The 24,069-nt window shown below is 37.7% G+C and overlaps 1 protein-coding gene across 6 annotated transcripts in view; it reads left to right on the top strand.

Annotated features, from left to right (window-relative positions):
• Positions 1-24,069, top strand: part of GABPB1 (GA binding protein transcription factor subunit beta 1) — a 70,359-nt gene that overhangs the window by 22,621 nt on the left and 23,669 nt on the right. For 5 of the 6 annotated variants that reach the window (XM_040226498.1, XM_040226495.1, XM_040226494.1 and 2 more), the window contains exons 2-4: positions 15,563-15,670; positions 20,707-20,874; positions 22,479-22,673. In XM_040226498.1, the coding sequence (XP_040082432.1) occupies positions 15,563-15,670; positions 20,707-20,874; positions 22,479-22,673 (471 nt within the window). Of the gene's footprint in view, positions 1-14,837; positions 15,671-20,706; positions 20,875-22,478; positions 22,674-24,069 lie in introns of those variants that run through there. The other variant, XM_040226497.1, reaches the window with a different exon arrangement.

Here is a 24,069-nt window from a genome sequence, read left to right as displayed (position 1 = left end):
GTCTCAGTTCTTCCCACCTTCTGTGTGTTTCCCACATAATAACATGAGTTGTTGTTGTTCAGTCACTCAGTCGTGTCTCTTTGTGACCCCATAGACTGCAACACGCCAGGCTTCCCTGTCCTTCACTATCTCCTGGAGTTTGCTCAGACTCATGTGCACTGAGTTGATGATGCCATCCAACCATCTCCTCCTCTGCTGACCCCTTCTCCTCCTGCCCTCAGTCTTTCCCAGCCATCACTGTCTTTTCCAGTGAGTTGGGTCTTTGCATCAGTCAGGTGGCCAAAGCATTGGAGCTTCAGCATCAGTCCTTCCAATGAATATCCAGGGTTGATTTCCATTAGGATTGACTGGTTTCATCTCCTTGCTCTCCAAGGGTCTCTCAGGAGTCTTCTCCAGCTCCACAGTTCGAATTCTTTGACTGTCAGCCTTTATGGTCCAACTCTCACATCTGTACATGTGTAGTTTTTTAAAAAACTAATTCGATCACATCACAACCCTTAAGTTTAAAACATTCTAACATCTTCCTAGTAAACTGAATACAATTCAGACTCCTTAGTAGTGCCTATAAGGCCCTGCATGAAGTGGCCCATTCACACCTTTGTGATTGCATATCCTGCTCTTCCACTTTTATTGCAGGGCTCTTATATTGGGTTGGCTAAAAAGTTCATTTGGGCTTTCATGTAACATCTTATAGAAAAACTCGAGCGGACTTTTTGGCCAACCCAGTGCTTGGCCTCTCTGGATCATCAGGAACAGTCAAAATTCTTAGCTTTAAGCACCAGAAACCAGCTCTGGTGAATTTTATAGGAAAGGAATACATCACAGAAAGAAACTGCTATCGTTACTGTCATTGGAATCTGCTGTCGCTCTTGTCATAATGGATTCTGTGTGCTTCCTGCTTTTTTAATGGCACTGTCATCTAAGTTAAGTTCCAGCTTGGCTACTTCTCTTTCGGAGAGGAGATTGTATGACTGTATCCCAGTTGCAAGGAGAGCTGGGAAAGCACTTATCTTGCTTCAGTAATAGGTGGAGGTTTCTGCCTTTCAAGACTGATGAGGAGAATTCCCTAGATGTTGAGCAGCTAAAAGATCGTTATATCCATCATGGTGCTTTTCTCTAGGATCCTTCCTTGCTTTGCCTCTTCCTTCATTTGTGTCTCTACTCACATGTCACCTCCTCAAGGAGGCCTGTCCTTAGACTTTTCTTAAATGGCAGTTCTCTGTCCCTAATCCAGTACTCTCCATTTTCTTACCCTAATTATATTTTCTTCATAGCAGTTATCACTACTACTTTAACTGGTTGATTGATTAATTAATTGCTAGGCTCTCCCTAGGCAATACCAAAGAATGCTCAAACTGCCGCACAATTGCACTCATCTCACATGCTAGTAAAGTAATGCTCACAATTCTCCAAGCCAGGCTTCAGCAATACGTGAACTGTGAACTCCCTGATGTTCAAGCTGGTTTTAGAAAAGGCAGAGGAACCAGAGATCAAATTGCCAACATCCGCTGGATCATGGAAAAAGCAAGAGAGTTCCAGAAAAACATCTATTTCTGCTTTATTGAATATGCCAAAGCCTTTGACTGTGTGGATCACAATAAACTGTGGAAAATTATGAAAGAGATGGGAATACCAGACCACCTGGCCTGCCTCTTGAGAAATCTGTATGCAGGTCAGGAAGCAACAGTTAGAACTGAACATGGAACAACAGACTGGTTCCAAATAGGAAAAGGAGTGCGTCAAGGCTGTATATTGTCACCCTGCTTATTTAACTTCTATGCAGAGTACATCATGAGAAACGCTGGACTGGAAGAAACACAAGCTGGAATCAAGATTGCTGGGAGAAATATCAGTAACCTCAGCTATGCAGATGACACCACCCTTATGGCAGAAAGTGAAGTGAACTAAAAAGCCTCTTGATGAAAGTGAAAGAGGAAAGTGAAAAAGTTGGCTTAAAGCTCAACATTCAGAAAACGAAGATCATGGCATCTGGTCCCATCACTTCATGGGAAATAGATGTGGAAACAGTATCAGACTTTATTTTTGGGGGGCTCCAAAATCACTGCAGATGGTGACTGCAGCCATGAAATTAAAAGATGCTTACCCCTTGGAAGAAAAGTTATGACCAACCTAGATAGCATATTCAAAAGCAGAGACATTACTCTGCCGACTAAGGTCCGTCTAGTCAAGGCTATGGTTTTTCCACTGATCATATATGGATGTGAGAGTTGGACTGTGAAGAAAGCTGAGTGCCGAAGAATTGATGCTTTTGAACTGTGGTGTTGGAGAAGACTCTTGAGAGTCCCTTGGACTGCAAGGAGATCCAACCAGTCCATTCTGAAGGAGATTGGTCCTGGGATTTATTTGGAAGGGATGATGCTAAAGCTGAAACTCCAGTACTTTGGCCACCTCATGAGAAGAGTTGACTCATTGGAAAAGACTCTGACGCTGGGAGGGATTGGGGACAGGAGGAGAAGGGGACGCCAGAAGATGAGATGGCTGGATGGCATCACTGACTCGATGGATGTGAGTCTGAGTGAACTCCGGAAGTTGGTGATGGACAGGGAGGCCTGGCATGCTGCGATTCATGGGGTCACAAAGAGTCGGACACGACTGAGTGACTGAACTGGACTGAGGCTCTCCCTTTACTACACAAAGTCTGTGGGGTTAGGGACTTGTCTGTTTTTGTTTGCCTTTCTGTTGGAAGATAGTGTGTGCTAAGTAAACGTTTGTTTAATGAATGAAGAGGAAGTGTACAGATTATGGCATAAATTGCTGATAAAAATGGAAAGGTAGAATTGTTGAGGAGTTAGCTCATTTAAGAAAAACTTTGTTGGGGAAGAGGAATGTTAGAAATGGGTTGGTTGAAATCTGGGATTTGGAGAAAAGGGTTGTGACCATTGCAAATGGGAAATACGAGGGCTGGAATAAGGTGGGCTTGTATGGAATGAGGAAGAGCTATTAGATTCTGATGACTGTTGGAGGTTATTAAGTGGGAGGTTAGAAAACTGGATGAAATGAATGTATGAGGTTGAAATAGTTCATACACGAAGTTAAAATGTAGGTTGAAATTTTGACTTGTTTGCTACAGAGTAAAAGGTTACTCATTTTTTAAAATTAAAAATAAAATAGTATTTTCACATAGCTGAGTACTGTACTGCAGTAAAACAATTTGATTTATAGCTTCTTTTTTCAGATTTCACATATAGGTGGTATCACATGAGATTCGTCTTTTTCTGTCTGACTTCCTTCACTCTGTAGAATCTCTGGGTCCATCCGTGTTGTTGCATATGGCATTATTTCATCCCTTTTTTATGACTGTGTGTATTGTTTCACATCATGGTTTTCTCTGGACGTATGCCTAGGAATTATTGATATTTTTATTTTGACAGCATTTGATATGTATTTTAAGGTAAAGCGCATAAGTTTTATGCTCACGTGTTTGCCTGCTCAGTCACTTCAGTGGTGTCTGCCTTGTGACTCCCTGGACTATAGCCTGCGGGTTACTCTGTCCATGGATTATCCTGGCAAGAATATTGGAGTGGGTTGCCATTTCCTTCTCCAGGGGATCTTCCTGACCCAGGGACTGAGCCTGTGGTTCCTGTATTGGCAGGCAGATTCTTTACTGCTGAGCTACCTGGGCAGCCCTTTATGTTTATATATTAGGAGGCAATAGAGATACTAACGTACTATTCAAAGAAACTAAGCAAAAAAACCTGACAGTGTTAAGTTGAATATAAATGTCCATATGAATTTATGATTTAAAATATTTATTTCTTAATTCTACCTAAATATATATTTCTTTCTTAGCTATGTCCATTGAAAAGACCGAGAAAAAGTGAGTCCCTTTGGTAAAAATGAGTACTGCTCTTGCTCCAGTTTTGGTCTTTAAATACTTAGGATCCAGAACTTCTCAAGAAATGACTGATGCCAGGATTGTGGCGGGAAACATACATAGTGCAACTGGAACATGTTTTGCCAGAAGTGGAAAGACGTTCACAGACACAAAAGCCAACCTGAAGAAGCCCTTGGCCAAAATGAGGCAGATTGAAATAAAAAAGAATAAGGAGAATAATGTATAGAAACAAACAAACAAAAACAGAATAAATGGAAATGGCGTTTATACCTGTACTTTACTCTTTGACTGTGTGGATCACAATAAACTGTGGAAAATTCTGAAAGAGATGGGCATACCAGACCACCTAACCTGCCTCTTGAGAAATCTGTATGCAGGTCAGGAAGCAACAGTTAGAACTAGACATGGAACAACAGACTGGTTCCAAATAGGAAAAGGAGTATGTCAAAGCTGTATATTGTCACCCTGCTTATTTAACTTATATACAGAGTACATCATGAGAAATGCTGGCCTGGAAGAAACACAAGCTGGAATCAGGATTGCCAGGAGAAATATCAATAACCTCAGATATGCAGATGATACCACTCTTATGGCAGAAAGTGAAGAAGAACTAAAGAGCCCCTTGATGAAAGTGAAGGAGGAGAGTGAAAAAGTTGGCTTAAAGCTCAACATTCAGAAAACGAAGATCATGGCATCCAGTCCCATCACTTCATGGGAAATAGATGGGTAAACAGTGGAAACAGTGTCAGACTTTATTTTGGGGGGCTCCAAAATCACTGCAGATGGTGACTGCAGCCATGAAATTAAAAGATGCTTACTCCTTGGAAGAAAAGTTATGACCAACCTAGATAGTATATTCAAGAGCAGAGACATTACTTTGCCGACTAAGGTCCATCTAGTCAAGGCTATGGTTTTTCCTGTGGTCATGTATGGGAGCACTGAAGAATTGATGCTTTTGAACTGTGGTGTTGGAGAAGACTCTTGAGAGTCCCTTGGACTGCAAGGAGATCCAACCAGTCCATTCTGAAGGAGATCAGCCCTGGGATTTCTTTGGAAGGAATGATGCTAAAGCTGAAGCTCCAGTACTTTGGCCACCTCATGAGAAGAGTTGACTCATTGGAAAAGACTCTGATGCTGGGAGGGATTGGGGGCAGGAGGAGAAGGGACAACCGAGGATGAGATGGCTGGATGGCATCACTGACTCGATGGACGTGAGTCTGAGTGAACTCCTGGAGATGGTGATGGACATGGAGGCCTGGCATGCTGCGATTCATGGGGTCACAAAGAGTCAGACATGACTGAGCGACTGAACTGAACTGAACTGACTCTGAATCAGTAAACATTTGAACTGCCTTTTTAGTAGAAACTATATTATAGTTAATGAGGAATGTCAGATAATAAATATAGAAAGAACTATAGAATTGGAAATCACAGTTTGTTACAACCTGTTACGGAATAATTGACTTGGGCCAGGATCATTAATGGGTGGTAAAAGTGTTAGTCAAAAGATTCATTGGTAATGAATGTTCACATGGAGCCAAAGCAAATCCACAGAGTTCTGGATGGTCTTGAAGTAATATGTTAAAACTTGACACATACACAATATCATTTTCCCTTCTGTTGATGGATATTTAGTTTGCTTCCATGTCCTAGCTGTTGTAAATAAAGCTGCAGTGAACATGGGGATGCATGAATTTACTTAGAATAAAACTAATTTTGGAGAAGGAAATGGCAGCCCACACTAGTATTCTTGCCTGGAAAATCCATCCCATGGACAGAGGAGTCTAGCAGGGTACATGGGGTCGCCAAGAGTTGGACACAACTTAACCACTAAACCACCACCAAAACTAATTTAGAGGTGTAACAACCTCTAACAACATTGTAACTCTACATTGTAACAACAAGGTAGAGTTTGTCAGCTTTAAAGTACACATGTTTTTAGAAGGAAGCAGGATGAAGCAAGAAGGCCAACTTTTAATTTAGAAGGTGGGTGATGGGCATATGTGTAGGTGTGTTTGTGTACATACACACACACACATATATACATATACTTTTCTATATTTGAAAATTTTTGTAATAAAAACTTTTAGAATATTTTTCTGTTGATACTTAAATCACTTGTAGTTTCTTTTCTTCTATTACAAAAAGTATTTCTGTACGCATTCTCATACATGTTGCTCTCTTTGTACACATGCTGTAGAGTATACAAGGAAATAGGCTAGCTTCCTAGCAGTAGAATCCCTGACTCAGTGGGTAGGTGCTTCTTCAGCTCAACTAGATACAATTGTTCTTCAAAATGATTGTACTGATGAGAATTTTAGAGAAAGAGGTCATGAAATGTACGTCTTTTCTACTAGATGATGAATTCTTTGAGGGTAGAGACTCACATACGTTTGTGTGTGTGTCGCTAAGTTGTATCCGACTCTTTGCAACCCCATGGACTGTAGCCTGCTAGACTCCCTTGTCCATGGCATTTTCCAGGCAAGAATCCTGTAACGTGTTGCCATTTGCTAATTCCAGGGGATCTTCCCAATTCAGGGATGGAACCCGAGTCTCTTGTGTCTCCTGTATTGGCGGAAGCCCCCCAGAGACTCAAATATAGAAATATTTAAATTGAATGAAATTGTATTTTAGGAGATTGCCTGGCAGCAGGATGGAGAAACCAGCGTTAGGTCAGCTAAGAGGCTATTGTGATGTTTCAAGTATGAACCTATGAGTGTATAGGAGTAGAGGTAGTGGAGAGGAAGGAAGGAAATAGAAGTCTTGGGAAGAAAAGATCAAAGTGTATGCATTCTTAATTGTTGGATGTTGATGCTTCACTCTTGTGCCTTACAACAGCCAGCAGTTGGCTGGTTCCACTTTATAGTAAACAGGTATGTTATGCTTTCCTGGTTAATTCAAAACTGTGTACTGGTCCAGGTCTAATAGAGTTCTAGCCTTATCTCCATTCTATGCTCATACTCATTTTCAAGCCTCAGTCTCTTTCTGGGATAAATATACGTGATTTAAAAGAGACTAGTAGTTGAATGAGGTAAAGGGACAGTGAGTTGCAAAGATGAAGTAGAGTCCAAAGTAGAATCTATGGATGTTTCATCCCCAAATCAGTTTGTGAAGTCTTACAAAGACTAAGGCTATATCTTCCTATAGTTTTTAGAAGAAAAGTCTATCTAGTCTCATAATGGAAAATTCATCACATGCAGTTTTTCTAAAAGAATGCCATATATATATTTAAACATATACATGTTTATATATATATTTATTTTTTCCAGTTTTATTAAGATATAATTGATATACTGCATTATATACATTTTAAGGTATACAGCATAATGATTTGACTTATATACATCATGAAGTGATTACCACAGTAAATTTTAGTGAACGTCCACCATCTCATATAGATACAAAATTTTGTGGTGAGACCTCTTAGGATTTATTCCCTTCACAACTTTTATATATAACATACAGCAGTGTTGGAGAAGGAAATGGCAACCCACTCCAATATTCTTGCCTGCAGAATCTCATGGACAGAGGAGCCTGGTGGCTGCAGTCTTATCGGATTGCAAGAGTTGGACACGACTGAGTGACTAAGCACACACGCAGCAGTGTTTTTTAGTTATATTAATCATGTTGCACATTACACCCCAGTACTTACTTATAACTTATTATAACTGGAAGTTTGTACCTTTTGATTATTTTCATCCAACCCCCTTCTCCTCACCCCTTACCTCCAGTTACAACAAATCTGTTTCCTTGAGTTTGTTTTTGCGGTATAATTGACCTACAACACTACAGTAGAATGTTGTGTATAGATGCCCAAAGGTGAGGACAAGAGCTATTAATATATTCTGTAGTTTTTGGTCTCTATTTGAATAGAAAACTTAGCCTTTAAAGGGTCAGAGCCTTGAGAATGGGCTATCCTGTATATATATATATATATTTTGCTATGTTGTAAGGCATGTGGGACCTTCGTTCGCTGACCAGGGATCGAACCCACGCCACTTGGAGTGGAGGTGCGAGTCCTACCACTGGACTGCCACGGAAGCCCTCTAGGCAACATTCTTAACCTGCAGCAAAAGCAAAGGAGTACGGAGGTTAAGGTCCAATATAGAGGCAGATTTGTTTCCCTCTGTTACAGTATCTTGTATTTATGAGTGTGGGTGGGACATGGGCTGGGCAAAATCTGTATTTAAGCTCTGTGGTGATTGTGTGGAATTTTATTATACTATTGTGTCTATTTTTACATATGCTCAAAACTATCCATAAAAAAGTAAAAAACTACAAAGACTACAATATTCCTTTATGATATATATTAATTAACTATTTGTAGTAAGGCACTACTATATATACATTGATATTTCAAATAGTTTTGTGATTTCTGTGAGTGGAATTACCAGGTCAAAGTGTGAAAATTTAAAAAGCTTTAGATGTACACATAGTGTTAAATTTCTTCATGAAAAACTAGAAGAATTTTATTGGGTTTATAATTTTACTCATTGAGCATGGGGGAGATATTACACATTTTATTCTAAAATTTTGAATGAGACAAAGTTTATTATTAAGTATATTGTAGTAGGCTTACATTTTCTAAGTGTTTTAATTCATTTTCTTTTTTGAGTGTTAATAACAGTTCACATGGAACTAATACTTCAGTTTTATAGAGAGTTTTCATGTCCAGTAAATGCTGTCATTCTCACAGTAGCTTTTTGAATGATGAATTCAGTTCAGTTCAGTCACTCAGTGGTTTTCGCCTTTTTGTGACCCCATGGATTGCAGCACGCCGGGCTTCCCTGGCCATCACCAACTCCTGGAGCTTGCTCAAACTCAATGTCCCTTGAGTCGGTGATGCCATCCAACCATCTCATCCTCGGTCACCCCCCTTCTCCTCCTACCTTCAATCTTTCCCAGCATCAGGGTCTCTTCTTTTTTTGTGTACATGCTTTATTTGTTAAAATACCATTAGATTATTCCTTAGGATAAGAGCAAGGATCATCCCCTGCAGAAACTTAGGATCTATGTACAGCATTTTAAAGAACAGAAGACAGCACTTTAGCTGAAGCCTGCATGCCAACCAGAGAAGGGTGTCCTGAGTGGACTCAGCAAAGAAGGGAGTCAGGCAGGGAAGGGGAGGCGCCATCTGAGTCGAGCTCAGCCACCAGCAGCACAAGTCTTGAGATGGTCATGGATTGGAGGCTGGTTTTGGAAGGATCAAGTACAGCACAGGGGTTCTGTGTGTCTTCACAGCTAGACCCCAGGCTGAGGTGCCATTAGCTCAATGTCACTCAAATTTCTGGCCAGCCACACTCTTGCAGCAGAGTCCCAAATTGAGAATCAAGTTCCTCTGGAAGTCATTCCTGTCAGTGCCAAAGCGGTAGACACCCTGAAGCCAGGCTCCCAACGTTGTCTGGAATTTGGGGAGCTTCATTTGCTGAGCCTGCAGCAGTCACGCTGGCCCCACTGAAAGGCATAGCAGCACCTCCACTCTCTGTAAGAACTCTGTTAAGTTCAGTTGCTCAGTGGTGTCTGACTCTGCGACCCCATGGACTACACAGCATGCCAGGTTTCTCTGTCCATCACTAACTCCTGGAGCCTACTCAAACGCATGTTGGTTGAGTCAGTGGTACCATCCAACCATCTCATCCTCTGTTGTGCCCTTTTCCTGCCTTCAATCTTTCCCAGCATCAGGGTCTTTTCAAATGAGTCAGTTTTTCGCATCAGGTGGCCAAAGTATTGGAGTTTCAGCTTCAGCATCAGTCCTTCCAATGAATATGCAGGACTGATTTCCTTTAGGATGGACTGGTTTGATCTCCTTGCAGTCCAAGGGGCTCTTAAGAGTCTTCTCCACATCACAGTTCAAAAGCATCAATTCTTCAGCGCTCAGCTTTCTTGATGGTCCAACTCTCACATCCATACATGACGACTGGAAAAAACGTAGCTCTGACTAGATGGACCTTTGTTGGCAGAGTAATGTCTCACGTTTTTACTATCCTGTCTAGGTTGTTCATAGCTTTTCCTCCAAGGAGCAAGTGTCTTTTAATTTCATGGCTGCAGTCACCATCTGCAGTGATTTTGGAGGCCAGGAAAATTGTCTGTCACAGTTTCCATTATTTCCCCATCTGTTTGCCATGAAGTAATGGGACCAGATGCTATGATCTTCGTTTTTTGATTGTTGAGTTTTAAGTCAGCTTTTTCACTCTCCTCTTTCACTTTCATCAAGAGGCTCTTTAGTTCCTGTTTGCTTTCTGCTGTAAAAGGGTTGTCATCTGCATATCTGAAATTATTGATATTTCTCCCTGCAATCTTGATTCCAGCTTGTGCTTTATTCACCTTGGCATTTCACATGATGTACCCTGCATATAAGTTAAATAAGCAGGGTGACAGTATACAGCCTTGACGTACTCCTTTCCCAATTTGGAACCAGTCTCTTGTTTCATGTCTGGTTCTGTTATTTCTTGACCTGTATACAGGCTTCTCAGGTGGCAGGTAAGGTGGTCTGACATTCCTGTCTCTTGAAGAATATTCCAGTTTGTTGTGATACTTACAGTCAAAGGCTTTAGTGTAGTCAATGAAGCAGAAATAGATGTTTTTTTGAAATTCTCTTGCTTTTTCTATGATCAAGTGGATGTTGGCAATCTGATCTCTGGTTCCTGTGCCTTTTATAAATCCAGCTTGAACATCTGGAAGTTCTTGGTTCACGTACTTGTTGAAGTTTAGCTTGTAGAATTTTGAGCGTTACTTTGCTAGCGTGTGAGATGAGTGCAATTGTGTGGTAGTTTGAATATTCTTTGACATTGCCTTTCTTTGGGTTTGGAATGAAAACTGACCTTTTCCAGTCCTGTGGCTACTGCTGAACTATGAATTACAGAAATTCAAAACAAAAAAGACTTTTTTCAAATTAATTACTGGTAGTAATTTCTGTTACCACTAGATGGCCCTCTCAGCAGGTACTTTTGAGCAAAAGTAGCCAGTTTATAGACATTTTGAAGTTCCTCTATAGATCTTATTAACATACATTTTAATTAGATTTTAAAAATGGCTTATATCAGATTATGATAAGATGTTTTAGAAATAGTAAAGAAATTCAAGAGGGAATTTTTTGCAGTGGGTTTTGTTTTGTTTTCTTCTCAAGAAGAGGAGAGCTTTAAACTAAATGGTATTCAGTACCATACACGAACTATATTTTCAGTAAATATTTTAAACCTTCATTAAAATTTATTGAATTAGGCTTCTCCATTTGCTTGTGGGAAAGATATTTGCCACTTTGCCAAAGCAAAAAAGCAATCTTTTCTGCTAAGTCTTTAAGTGATTTTATATAAATATAACTCTTTATCTCTGAGGATTTAATACATAGATAATGAAGTAAGTAAACTGATGGCTTGATGTGGAGCTATGGTCCCCTTGGTCAGTTTTGTTGTCCTAACAAAACTGAGCTCCTAAAAAAAAAAAAAAACAAAAAACAAAACTGAGCTCCTCTAAGGGTCGGAACTACTCCACTGTGGTGTTCGTGGTTCCTGTCTGGTGAGAAGCAGGAGTGAAATTGCTATATTTTATTAGTTTTGTCATCTTAACTTTTACTATCTTGACAAGAAAATTAGAGCATCCTTGACTTTGGTCTTATGTGATTTCACATGTATGTGCTTCCATTGATTTTCCAATCTTATTATATTCATTAGTTTTGCTTTTATAATAAATATTTTGTTTTGCCCACTCTCCTAGCTTGAAATGAAAGGTATAGTTAATATTATCTGTACAACTTAAATATCATTGTATTTCCCTAATTTCAATATAAAGGGAACTAGAAGGAAAGCAATTTATAATAATAAGTGTATTTCAGTATGTAAGTACTGGAGCAGATTACACTAGATGAAGCAGAAGGTAGTAAAATGCTTGTACCTGTACATAGAATCACTATGAATGTAATAACTGTGAAAGCTGCTTACAATATAGTATTATATTGGCGATTCAGGTACCCAAGTGGTATTGGCATTGGTGACATCATTTTCCAAAATGGTGAAAAACTCTTAAAGTTCTGAATGAAAGAGATGAATTGTTGCATTCTAGAAAATTTGGGATACATTAATACTGTGGGAAAATACATTTTGTTTACTTATTAGTTATAATCTAGTTTTAGATATATTCAGTGGGACCTTTGAAAGTCAGCCAATATGTGACAGTTCTTTGCCATACTGGATTGTTCCCTGCATTGCTGGACCTCTAGTATCCCTGACACTTGCCCTTTAAATGAAGGTTAAGTATTTATCCCTTCCTTCCTCCCAAGTTATCCCTAAAATGCCTCCATATATCCAAAGGATCCATCAGGCAGTATGTGTGCTGAATGAATGCAAATTGATTTATTACTGTGTAAGAAGGGGACGACCGAGGATGAGATGGCTGGATGGCATCACCGACTCGATGGACATGAGTTTGAGTGAACTCCAGGAGTTGGTGATGGACAGGGAGGCCTGGCATGCTGTGATTCATGGGGTCGCAAAGAGTCGGACATGACTGAGTGAGTGAACTGAACTGAAGACATATTTTAAAATGCATATTTGGGGGAAAGACTTATTTCATTGTAAAAGCAGGTTAATATGAAATTTTGGTCATCCATTACTGTCTTTGTTAGTATGGCCAGTTTAGATTTTGCTGTGCTTCTGTAGAACAGGGGCCTTTCTTTTTTACCTTATCCTGCCTTTAGTGTAGGACATAATTATTGTAGATTCTTTGCCTAGTGAATATGATGTTAATTCACATCCAGCTGGTACATATTCCCTAGGAAAAATTCTTCATTGAAGAACAATAACCACTTTTGATTTTAGTATTTTTAGTGAGATAATGGAATATTTTGGGTTCCGGTGACTACAGCAAGGTATGAATAAGAGAATGGGAGGAAAAAGAAAAGAATCAGAAATTCAAGAGTGAAGATGTTGTGTCACAAAAAGGCGTATAAAACCCCCCACATAAAATCCACAAGAGCATAGGGTTGTTTTTCTTATTTTTCACATAGGTTATATTATGAATTATTTGTATTCTTACAAATTGAACAGCTATAAGAAATTCTTTCCTGTCTAGTGACAAATGCCTGTTTTGGACATAAGCATCTCACCTAGTCATTGTGTGAACCTCCCAGTATTAACATCTATTCCTGGTTACTCTCTTTCTGTTTGGTATTTCTACGTTATAAAAATCTACTAAAAAATAATTTAAGCACCAACATATTCTTTTGGGGACATTTTTTAATCAGCCCCTTTAGATCTCCTAACACCTCTATGTGATGCATTCTGTTCCTTTCTGGTATAAATAACCTCTCTGAGCTCTGCCGACATCCTTCTCACACACTTACGCCTTTCCCCTCTCCCTAGATAACACTTGTTCATAGCAGACTGGGACACACTAATCAGCCTGACACTCCTCTCTTATAATTTATTTCCCCTCAACTCAAATAGTATTCCCTTTTTGAGACAAATTCTTACGCCAGTCATCTTTCTGGTGTAAATTTAAGGTGTTGTCTATCTTCCCTTCCACACAGCCTTCAAATTCTACCTGTTGCCTTTCCTGTGGATACATGTAACATCATTGAATAGTCTTTCTGGATTTGGGAACTTTCTTCTCTCTTGGATTCGAGCATTTCTGATACTTTCAAAATCTTTCTTTCCCTATGTATTCCTGTTATGCTCTTTCCCCAACAGATATTTCAGTATTTCTTATTCAAGACATTACACACACACCCCCACTCCCTAGACTGTGACATTAGTTTTTTTCAGATACCTTGTATATCTTGTATTCAGGATTTCAGGTACAGGGCATACTTACTTACTTTATAGATGCTCAGTGAGACACATACTCTATTGATAATACTGTTAGACTCTCTTTTCCTTATTGTCATTAAATATAAGTTGTGCCTTTTCTGAAAGAACGTACATGCAAATGCCTGTATAAGGATTGAAAATACTTATTTTCAAATTCTGAGCACATTTACTGTTACAAAAGAAAATTATGATAGATTTATTTTAAATTTTTACCAGTTAAAGAGGGTAATGTATTTACTTTATTTATGTTTATATTTGTGAGATAATTTTATTGCTGCAACTCCTCCAGTGAAAACAGTTTTTGTTGCTAGTTTTAAATTCTAGACAAGCTTTCTCTACCTCTTACCTCTTCTATTTTTTTTTTTTTTTTACTAGCTATGTTCAGAGAATTCAGACTTAATTTTATTCAGTTAAGTTCAGTTCAGTCACTCAGTTGTGTCCGACTCTTTGTGACCCCATGAATCACAGCACACCAGGCCTCCGTGTCCATTACCAACTCCCGGAGTTCACTCAGATTCACGTCCATCGAGTCTTGTGATGCCATCCAGCCATCTCATCCTCTGTCGCCCCCTTCTCCTCCCACCCCCGACCCCTCCCAGCATCAGAGTCTTTTCCAGTGAGTCAACTCTTCTCATGAGGTGGCCAAAGTACTGGAGTTTCAGCTTTAGCATCATTCCCTCCAAAGAAATCCCAGGGCTGATCTCCTTCAGAATGGACTGGTTGGATCTCCTTGCAGTCCAAGGGACTCTCAAGAGTCTTTTCCAATACCACAGTTCAAAAGCATCAATTCTTCGGCACTCAGCCTTCTTCACAGTCCAACTCTCACATCCATGCATGACCACAGGAAAAACCATAGCCTTGACTAGACGGACCTTTGTTGGCAAAGTAATGTCTCTGCTTTTCAATATGCTATCTAGGTTGGTCATAACTTTTCTTTCAAGGAGTAAGCGTCTTTTAATGCTCAAAATTCTCCAAGCCAGGCTTCAGCAATACATGAACCGTGAACTTCCAGATGTTCAAGCTGGTTTTAGAAAAGGCAGAGGAACCAGAGATCAAATTGCCAACATCCGCTGGATCATGGAAAAAGCAAGAGAGTTCCAGAAAAACATCTATTTCTGCTTTATTGACTATGCCAAAGCCTTTGACTCTGTGGATCACAATAAACTGTGGAAAATTCTGAAAGAGATGGGAATACCAGACCACATGACCTGCCTCTTGAGAAACCTATATGCAGGTCAGGAAGCAAGAGTTAGAATTGGACATGGAACAACAGACTGGTTCCAAATAGGAAAAGGAGTATGTCAAGGCTGTATATTGTCACCCTGCTTATTTAACTTATATACAGAGTACATCATGAGAAATGCTGGACTGGAAGAAACACAAGCTGGAATCAAGATTGCCGGGAGAAATATCAGTAACCTCAGCTATGCAGATGACACCACCCTTATGGCAGAAAGTGAAGCGAACTAAAAAAAGCCTCTTGATGAAAGTGCAAGAGGAGAGTGAAAAAGTTGGCTTAAAACTCAACATTCAGAAAACGAAGATTATGGCATCTGGTCCCATCACTTCATGGGAAATAGATGGGGAAACAGTGGAAACAGTGTCAGACTTTATTTTTTTTGTTTTTGGGCTCCAAAATCACTGCAGATGGTGACTGAAGCCATGAAATTAAAAGACGCTTACTAATTTTATTACCCTAGGTAAAAATTAAAATAAGAAAGAAAAATCTGCTTCCAAAGTTCAAATAAAAATTACTTTTGTGTGATCTGTAGTTTCAGATTAACTATATCACAACCTTTTAAAGAGATGATTGAGAAATGACTTATTAATAAAGATAGAAGGGAAAAGAAGTCGTGTCATAATACATAAATGGAGATGTTAAATTCATCTGTGTTTTGTTTAGATGTCCCTGGTAGATTTGGGAAAGAAGCTTTTAGAAGCGGCACGAGCAGGTCAAGATGATGAAGTTCGTATTTTGATGGCTAATGGAGCTCCTTTTACTACAGACTGGGTAAAGAATGATTTTAATGTTGTGGGGTTTTTTTCCCTTTCTTCTTGTTCTCACCTTTTGTTTTTCCAGTTAAAAGTTTAGTCAGTATTGTGTTTATAAATGGTGAAAAGTAATTTTTTTCTTTGCAAATTTGTTTGCAGTTTTAGAATTATAGCTAGCTTTTTAAAGAGAATGGTTCATATAGTCTTTTTAAAAAATTATTGGACAACCTTATCTAAATATTCTGTCCAACCATGGGTTTTTCCTTAAATTATGGATTTCAGTAATGTAGGATGAATGTAAAAGGTAGCTGCTTGAGATTTAATTTTAAGGCCTTACAAATAGCACAGGTAGAATTTATAATTCTGAAAAAACAAATTTGGTGTTAATGTTATAATTGATTCTAAAAAGTAAAAATGTTTGCATTTCAATTGATACTTGTGAAAATATTACAAACATGACCCAGAAGAAAGAAAGATATGGGAAGGAGTTCTTAGTAATTATAGAAGGCAATTGTGAAGAAGATAAAAACCATAACTATTCAATTCTGCAGGTAAATCAAAAAGGATGTTCTTGGTAGTATAGAAGGTTAAGAATCTGGATTAATTCTCCCACTGGTAACAACTAAAAATTCCAGAGTTTTGATTTTGTTGTTTTTAGCTTACTTGTTCCATGTTCTTTTTAATTTTTTATTCAGAACAAATGTTTTTATTATGGAAAATTTCAAACACATAACCCCTGCATACCCTTCAAAAATTATCAAATCAGATGAGTCTTGTTTTCTCTATAGTCCCATTTACTTTCTTTATTTTGTATTATTTTAAAGTAAATTTCAGGAACCATTTTGTTTCATCCATAGACTTCAGCACCTGTCTTTAAAAGATAAAGATTTTTTGACTGAATATTTAAAAAAAAAATTGTTAGTGCACCAATGAGTTAGACAGGGATTATCAACCTGAAAAACCAAGCGAAGGCCAGAGCCAGAGAAATTTCACACTTAGAACATTTGCCGACTCAGTACATTTATTTGCTTGTTGGTTTTCCCACCTCCCTGGCATAGGTGACTTTAGAGGAAGACCTGAGACTGCTCACACAGAGAAGTCTTATAGAGATCCTTTCCCCATAATACTGGAATCCCAGAGAGATGTACCTTTATGGTAAGGGTAAACCAGAAACACCCCTTCCTTCCTCCTGCCTGCCCTTGCCACTGTTGTTGGATACTGCAAGACAAATCAACTGGCCTGATCTCAGTATCAGATGGAGAGAGGAAAATTTTTGTTGATGTGAATTTGGAGTCAAACATTTGTGGCCTTAACTCATAAATACTTATATATTCTGCAAAACCATGAAGTGAAAAATGAATTTAAAGTGGTCTTTGGACTAGAAGTTTCCCCAGGTTTCTGACATGAGCAAATGAATATCCTTTCTGGAGGGACCTACTTCATCCCAGGCTTTATATCCACAAATGAAATTCCACGGAAAATGAATGGTCAGAAATAATTGAAGACACAGGGACACAAACCAACTTGGATAATAACCCACTGGAACAACTGATAGCATTAAGCAGACTTATAAGGACTGTAGATAAAAATTTAATAACAGATGAGGAGCAGCTGAAGAGAAACTTGGTAAATAAAAATCATCCACAGTGCAGCACAGAGGAAAATAGAAAATATGAACAATGTCAGGAGTCCTGAAGGCTAGTGTGTAAGAAAGTCTAACATATATCTGATCATAAATCTACAAGGAGAGTAAGAATAGGGATGAAATTATTTTTAAAAGATAATGGTTTAGATTTACCAAGACTGGTGAAAGATGGTAGCTCATAGATTCAAGTAACCCAGTAAATCTCCAGCAGGATCAATAAAAATAATCGGTACACATCTAGTCACATCATAGTGATACTGTAGTACATCAAGACAAAAAAAAAGCCTTTGAAACACCAATGAGATATCACCTCCCACCTGTTAGAATGGCTGTCATGAAAAAAAATCTACACATAAATGTTGGCAAAAATGTGGAGAAAAGGAAATTCTTGTGCACTGTTGCTGGGGAAGTAAACTGGTGCAGTCACTATGGAAAATGGTGTGGAGATGCCACAAAGAATTGAAAATAGAACTATCTAGCAGTTCCACTAGTATCATACTGCTAGTGTGATCTAGCAGTCCCACTCCTGGGCATCTTATCTGCAAAAAATGAAAACTCTCAATTTGAAGAGCTGCATGCACCCCAGTGTTTATAGCAGTGCTATTTATAATGGCTGAGATATAAAAGAAATCTGAGTGTCTACCAACACAAAAATGGATACAGAAGATGTGGAATATTACTCAGCTGTAAAAGAGAATGAGATTCTGCCATTTGTAGCAATGTAAGTTAGAGAAAGACAAATAGAGTATGATCCCACTTTTTTGTGGAATCTGTAAATATATATAGCAAAATAGAAACTGGACTCACTGATATCGAAAACAAACTAGTAGGGAGAGAAGCCAGGAGGGACAAAATAGGATATAGGATTAAGAGATACAGACTACTATGTATAAAATAGATACGCAACAAAGATATATTGTATATCAGGGAATTGTAGCCATTATTTTATAATAACTTTTAGTGAAGTATAATCTAGAAATACTGAATCACTATGCTATATACCTGAAACTAATATAATACTGTAAATCAGTTATACTTCCATTAAAAAAAAAACCTTGAAAAAACACAAAAAAACCTTAAGAAAAATTAATGTCAATAATACATAGAAATTCCCGTGACAGTAATGACAAAGGAGATAGGGCAATGGCTTGATATGGTACTTTATTAAAGTGAAAGTTTAAATGATCGATAAACATGAAAAGATGCTCAGCTACATTAAAATTGGGCAAATGCAAAGTAAAATCATGAAATACTATTGCATATTCACCAGATTAGCAAAAACAAAATTAAGAAGTCTGGCAGTACCAGCTATTGGTGAGGAGATTCATATATTGATACAAACATTTTGGAGGACAATTTGGCAGTACCTTGTAAGTCTGAATATGTACCTGCCCTCAGGAATAGCTATTGAACTTCAAAGAATATTCCCAAAGGAAACTCTTGTTCATATACTTGAGACATGTATAAGACTATTTTTAGTAGCAGCATTATTCATAATAACAAAAAACTGGAAATTTTAATGTTCAGCAATAGATTGGTTAAATTAATTGTGGCTTATTCATTTGGTAGAAAGTTACAAAGGAGAGAAGATTAGTGAACCACACTTAATTCATCAACATGGGTGAATCTTAGGATATTAAGCAAAAGAAGGCAAGTCTCAGGGAAATACATAAAATGTGATTCTATTTAAGTAAAGCTCAGCAGGCAGAACCAAAGTATATTACTTAGAGATATATAGTAATTTAAAAAAAAGCAAAGTAAAACAATGTTTATCCCAACTTCAGAGATTGAGGGAAGGGTTTTTTAAGGGGTGGCATGTAGAAAGATTTTAAATTTTGGTAATGTTTTATTTCTAGACTGTGATGGTGTTTACCTTAATTTTTCCCTTCAAACTACATATATGTATGAATATATGTATGTATTTTTTGTATCTTCAACCAAAAAGGTAGTCTCAAGAAGAAAAAATAAGTAAAGAAAAATAAAATAAGTAAGCTCTCATACTAAGTAGAGCTCATGGCTGCTAAATGGGCTGCTGAGATACTTATTAAATATTAGAATATAAGAGTATAGAAAGGGCCAGTTTAAGAAACTGAATATGGAGAACGAAAGGACTGTTTAAGAATCTTCTTTGATCTGCTGGAATGACCATCCCTTAAAAATACAAGGCCTTTAATAGTAATAAAATAAGTATTCCAAGGGTAAGTGATTTCCATTTTTACCATGTATTAAGAGCACATGCCTAGCTTTGTATTATGACTCTTGCTGTGTGACTTCAGGCATGTTAATAACCTCTTTGTGCTTAGTTTCTTTTACTGCCAAGTGAGGTTAGTAATAGTACCTATGTTATAAGGAGATTGAATGAGATAATAAAGTGTAAAGGCCTTAGAATAGTGCTTGCTATGGAAACAGAAGCCTTAGTTGCTATTATTACTGTAGTGGTGTTAGCGAATCACGTGTTCTAGTGAACTGTCTTGGTTCTTTAAAATGAATGCCTTGATAATCATAGAGTTATAGGGACTTTCTGTGCTTCTAAATGCTTGGGATATAATATAATTCTAATTTTGACCTATTAAAAATTATACCTCTGATAAAGCTCTTCTTCATATATTAGTATGTATTTCCCCTGTATGAATGTTGTGTTAATGTAGTGACTGGGCCACATGGAATCAATTTCAGGAGAACTGGGCTCTGTTTTGGTTCTTTTTTAAAAAAATTTTATTGGCACATATAGTTGGTGATGGACAGGGAGGCCTGGCGTGCTGCAATTCTTGGGGTCGCAAAGAGTCGGACACGACTGAGCGACTGAACTGAACTGAACTGAATAGTTGATTTACAATGTTGTGTTAGTTTCTGCTGTGAATTTTGGATCTGTCTTAACTCACCTTTGGCAGTGCACCTCAGATCAGATTTTTCCCTTGAAAAATGACTGTATGAACTCCTTTAAAAAGATTACTGAGGTGCTGTAATTCCTATGAAACAGTTTAATGTAAAAATATACACTAACATTTATTTGATATGAGTTTCATAGATGAAAAGAAGTTTTGTGTGAGTAGTATAGGGAAAACATCCTAGTACTCAAAAATTTCTCAAACTCTAATTGCTGATGAAATTAATTTTGTTTAGACTATTTATCTGATAAAAAAGAAAGCACGTTTGAATTAAATGAAATATTGACTTTTCTTCCTCACTGAGAACCGGATGGGACTTCTTGAAGGTTCCTTTGAAGAGACTGATCACTGGAGTGATCAGCAAAAATTACTCCTTTTCAGTTTTGAGTTACTGTTGTTAACATTTGATAAAAAGATAAGCTGTTTGCTCTGTGGACAGAATATATAAAATAGAAGGTAGAAATAGAATTATATTTAAAAATGACTACACATGTGGATTTTTTTTTTTTCCTTGCGGTGTAGCTGGGAACTTCTCCACTTCATCTGGCAGCACAGTATGGACATTATTCCACCACAGAAGTACTACTCCGAGCTGGTGTAAGTAGAGATGCCAGAACCAAAGTGGACCGAACGCCATTGCATATGGCCGCCTCTGAGGGCCACGCCAGCATAGTGGAAGTTTTGCTTAAGGTATGTGTTCTCTTTTTGTACTCTGCTTTTGAAAGTCAGCCCACAAAGTTTTATAAAACCATAGTGGTTTTGTAAGAGGGAGAAGGGAACTAGTTTTGTTACTGGCCAGGGTCCTTGGACTCCTTAATCAATAGAAGTTAGTAAGAGGCCAGACAAGAACTTCAGGCAGGGCTTTTTAGGGACTTGTGCTTCAGCATGAGGCAGTAAAACCAGGTAACAGGTTCTCTTGCTCATTCTCTGAGGAGGGAGAAGCTGGTCCCTTAAATAGGGTGAGGGTAGGGGCCAGTCCAGCCATTAGGTAGGAGGGGTTGCTTGAGCGGTCTGCCCTCCCCCTTGGTGGAGCTGTGTGTAATACCCAGCTTTTTGCTCCCAGCACCTCAGAAGGGGCAGTTGGGATTTTGGTCGTTTTGTAGTTAATGTTCATAATTTGCCCCAGTCACACAGGCAGTTATTTTTAGTCCCTATGGTTTCTCTGTATTCTGTTGCTAGAGGAGATGTTTGTCCAGGTGTAGGCACTGCAGCAAAGGGTCTCAGGTCCCAGCCTGTCTCAGTTTGATTGAATGTCTGCCTTGTCTATGCCTGTTATCTCACTTTTTGTGTGTAAGCATTCATTTAAATGAAAATTATCTTAAAGTTTTATTTTGGGGGGTGGGAACCTTGTATGTATGATTTTAGTGAAGTCAGACAGTTGATTTCTTAGATCTTGGTCTTTGCTATGGTCAGCGACCCATAACTTTGTCATACTCAACACATTTTAAATGTACATTGAAGGGAATGTTAGTTTGGATAGTTAACAAACAAACAAACTAGTATGGACAGGGCTTTTGCTTTAATCATCTAAATGCCAAAGAGAAAATTCTGAAACAGCGTGTTAGGTGTAGATATCCTTAATCTTTTTTATTCCAGCCTCTAGATCAACTTATCTAAAAAACATACAGTGGAAGCCATAAATACAAATCACATGTAACTCTAGATTTTCTATTAACTACATTTAAAAAGTTAAAAAAAAATGTTTTTCATATTATATTTTATTTAACTCAGTATATATAAAAAATTATTTCAATATGACTCAGTATAAAATTATTACTGAGATGTTTTACATCCTTTTTTTGGTGTGATGTCTTTGAATTCCTGTGTATTTATATGCACAGCATCTGTATTCAGACTACATATGTCTAGTGACTACCATTATGAATAGTGTACCTCTAGAAAGATCCCTATTAATTCATTATATTGCATTGGTTTTGAAAGCAAAGGATATTTTTGTGTAAATAAGGGGCTGGAGGGTTTTGGAGGAAGCTATATAGTTTTCCTTCACTCCTTATGCCATTTTAGCCCTTCGTGCTCATGACTGGGTGGCTGAAAAAATAATTGCTGTATTCCTGAGAAATTAGAAAGAAGGCAGTTGGGAAAGCTAACATGATAGGAAACTAAGTAACAGATGTATGGTGATTCTGGGAACAGTTAGATTATTCAGCACACAGAAATAAGAGTTGATCATGTTACTAGCAAATTCTTGGTTTAAAGCACAGAGGTTAGTATTTTCATATTAGAACTTTTTTATATTTCGTATTTTAGAAATTTCTTATTTTGAATTTTTATAGCATGGTGCTGATGTTAATGCAAAAGACATGTTGAAGATGACAGCTTTACACTGGGCCACGGAACACAATCATCAAGAGGTGGTGGAACTTTTAATCAAATATGGTGCTGATGTACACACGCAAAGTAAATTTTGTAAAACTGCATTTGATATTTCAATAGACAATGGAAATGAAGATTTAGCAGAGATACTACAGGTAACTTTTGGCTTTAACTTAAGAAAATAAAAAAGATCTCTGTCATATGAATGATTTAACTGTTTAGCTTATAGGTTTTTTTAAAATTTATTTTTTAATTGAAGTATAGTTGCTTTACAGAATTTTGTTGTTTTCTGTCAAACCTCAACATGAATCAGCCATAGGTATACATATATCCCCTCCCTTTTGAGCCTTCCTCCCATCTCCCTTCCCATCCCATCCCTCTGGGTTGACACAGAGCCCCTGTTTGAGTTTCCTGAGCCATACAGCAAACTCCCGTTGGCTATCTATTTTACATATGGTAATGTAAGTTTTCATGTTACTGTTTCTATACATCTCACCCTCTCTTCCCCTCTCCCCATGTCCATAAGTCTATTCTCTATGTCTGTTTCTCCATTGCTGCCCAGTAAATAAATTCTTCAGAACCATTTTTTTAGATTCCATATATGTGTGTTAGAATATGATATTTATCTTTCTCTTTCTGACTCACGTCACTCTGTATAATAGGTTCTAGGTTCATCCACATCATCAGAACTGACTCTAATTTTTTTCTTTTTATGGCTGAGTGATATTCCATGTGTATATGTACCATAACTTCTTTATCCATTCATCTGTCAATGGGCATCTAGCTTGCTTCCATGTTCTAGCTATTGAAAATAGTGTTGCAATGAACAATAGGATAGATTTTTCTTTTTTGACCCTGGTTTCCTCAGGGTATTATTTAGCTTATAGTTTTTCATTTTGGACATTATTTTGGACAGACCTATTCCTCTTTCACTTCCTTTTTGTTCATTACTGTTTATTTTCCTAATTATAAGACCATAGTCTTTGCATGTAACATTAGAAGATTAGATAAAATGATGACTTTTGGTGTTTTTAAGGTTCTGAATTCCCTTCTAGACATTTTATTCTCTTAATTATTTTGTTGCATGTTTGGATACCATATCATTTTTCAACTCTGTTGTCCTCCCACTGAAGTTTTTTTTAAGTAACCATAATAATATCCCCTTGGTGAGTAATAGTAGCCTTCATCATTCTGATTGGTTTATTTTTTCACCATCCTCAAAAAAGTCTGTTTATGAACACAGTTATTTATGGCTTTTTGACAAGTTTTCCTAATCACCAACATTACTTCTCTTTTCTTTAACTAGACAACATTGATGTAAATTATCTTCTTGACTTACTGCTTCTTGTTCTTCTTCCCAGTAGAACTCTTCTATAAGACCATATAAGTCTTTTGAACTTCACCTAGTTACTTAAAATACGTTGTATATTCAGGGAAATAAACACATGCTGTGCTTCTTTCAATTTTTTTTTCTTCTGACTGCAGTTTGGGGCCTAGAATTGAGGCTGGAGAACAATTGGGAAGGATGTGCTTTCTATAGGTAGTGTTATA

Source organism: Oryx dammah, unplaced genomic scaffold (assembly GCF_014754425.2).
Source record: "Oryx dammah isolate SB20612 unplaced genomic scaffold, SCBI_Odam_1.1 HiC_scaffold_26, whole genome shotgun sequence".
NCBI lineage: Eukaryota > Metazoa > Chordata > Mammalia > Artiodactyla > Bovidae > Oryx > Oryx dammah.
This window is presented reverse-complemented; position numbering and strand designations above follow the sequence as displayed.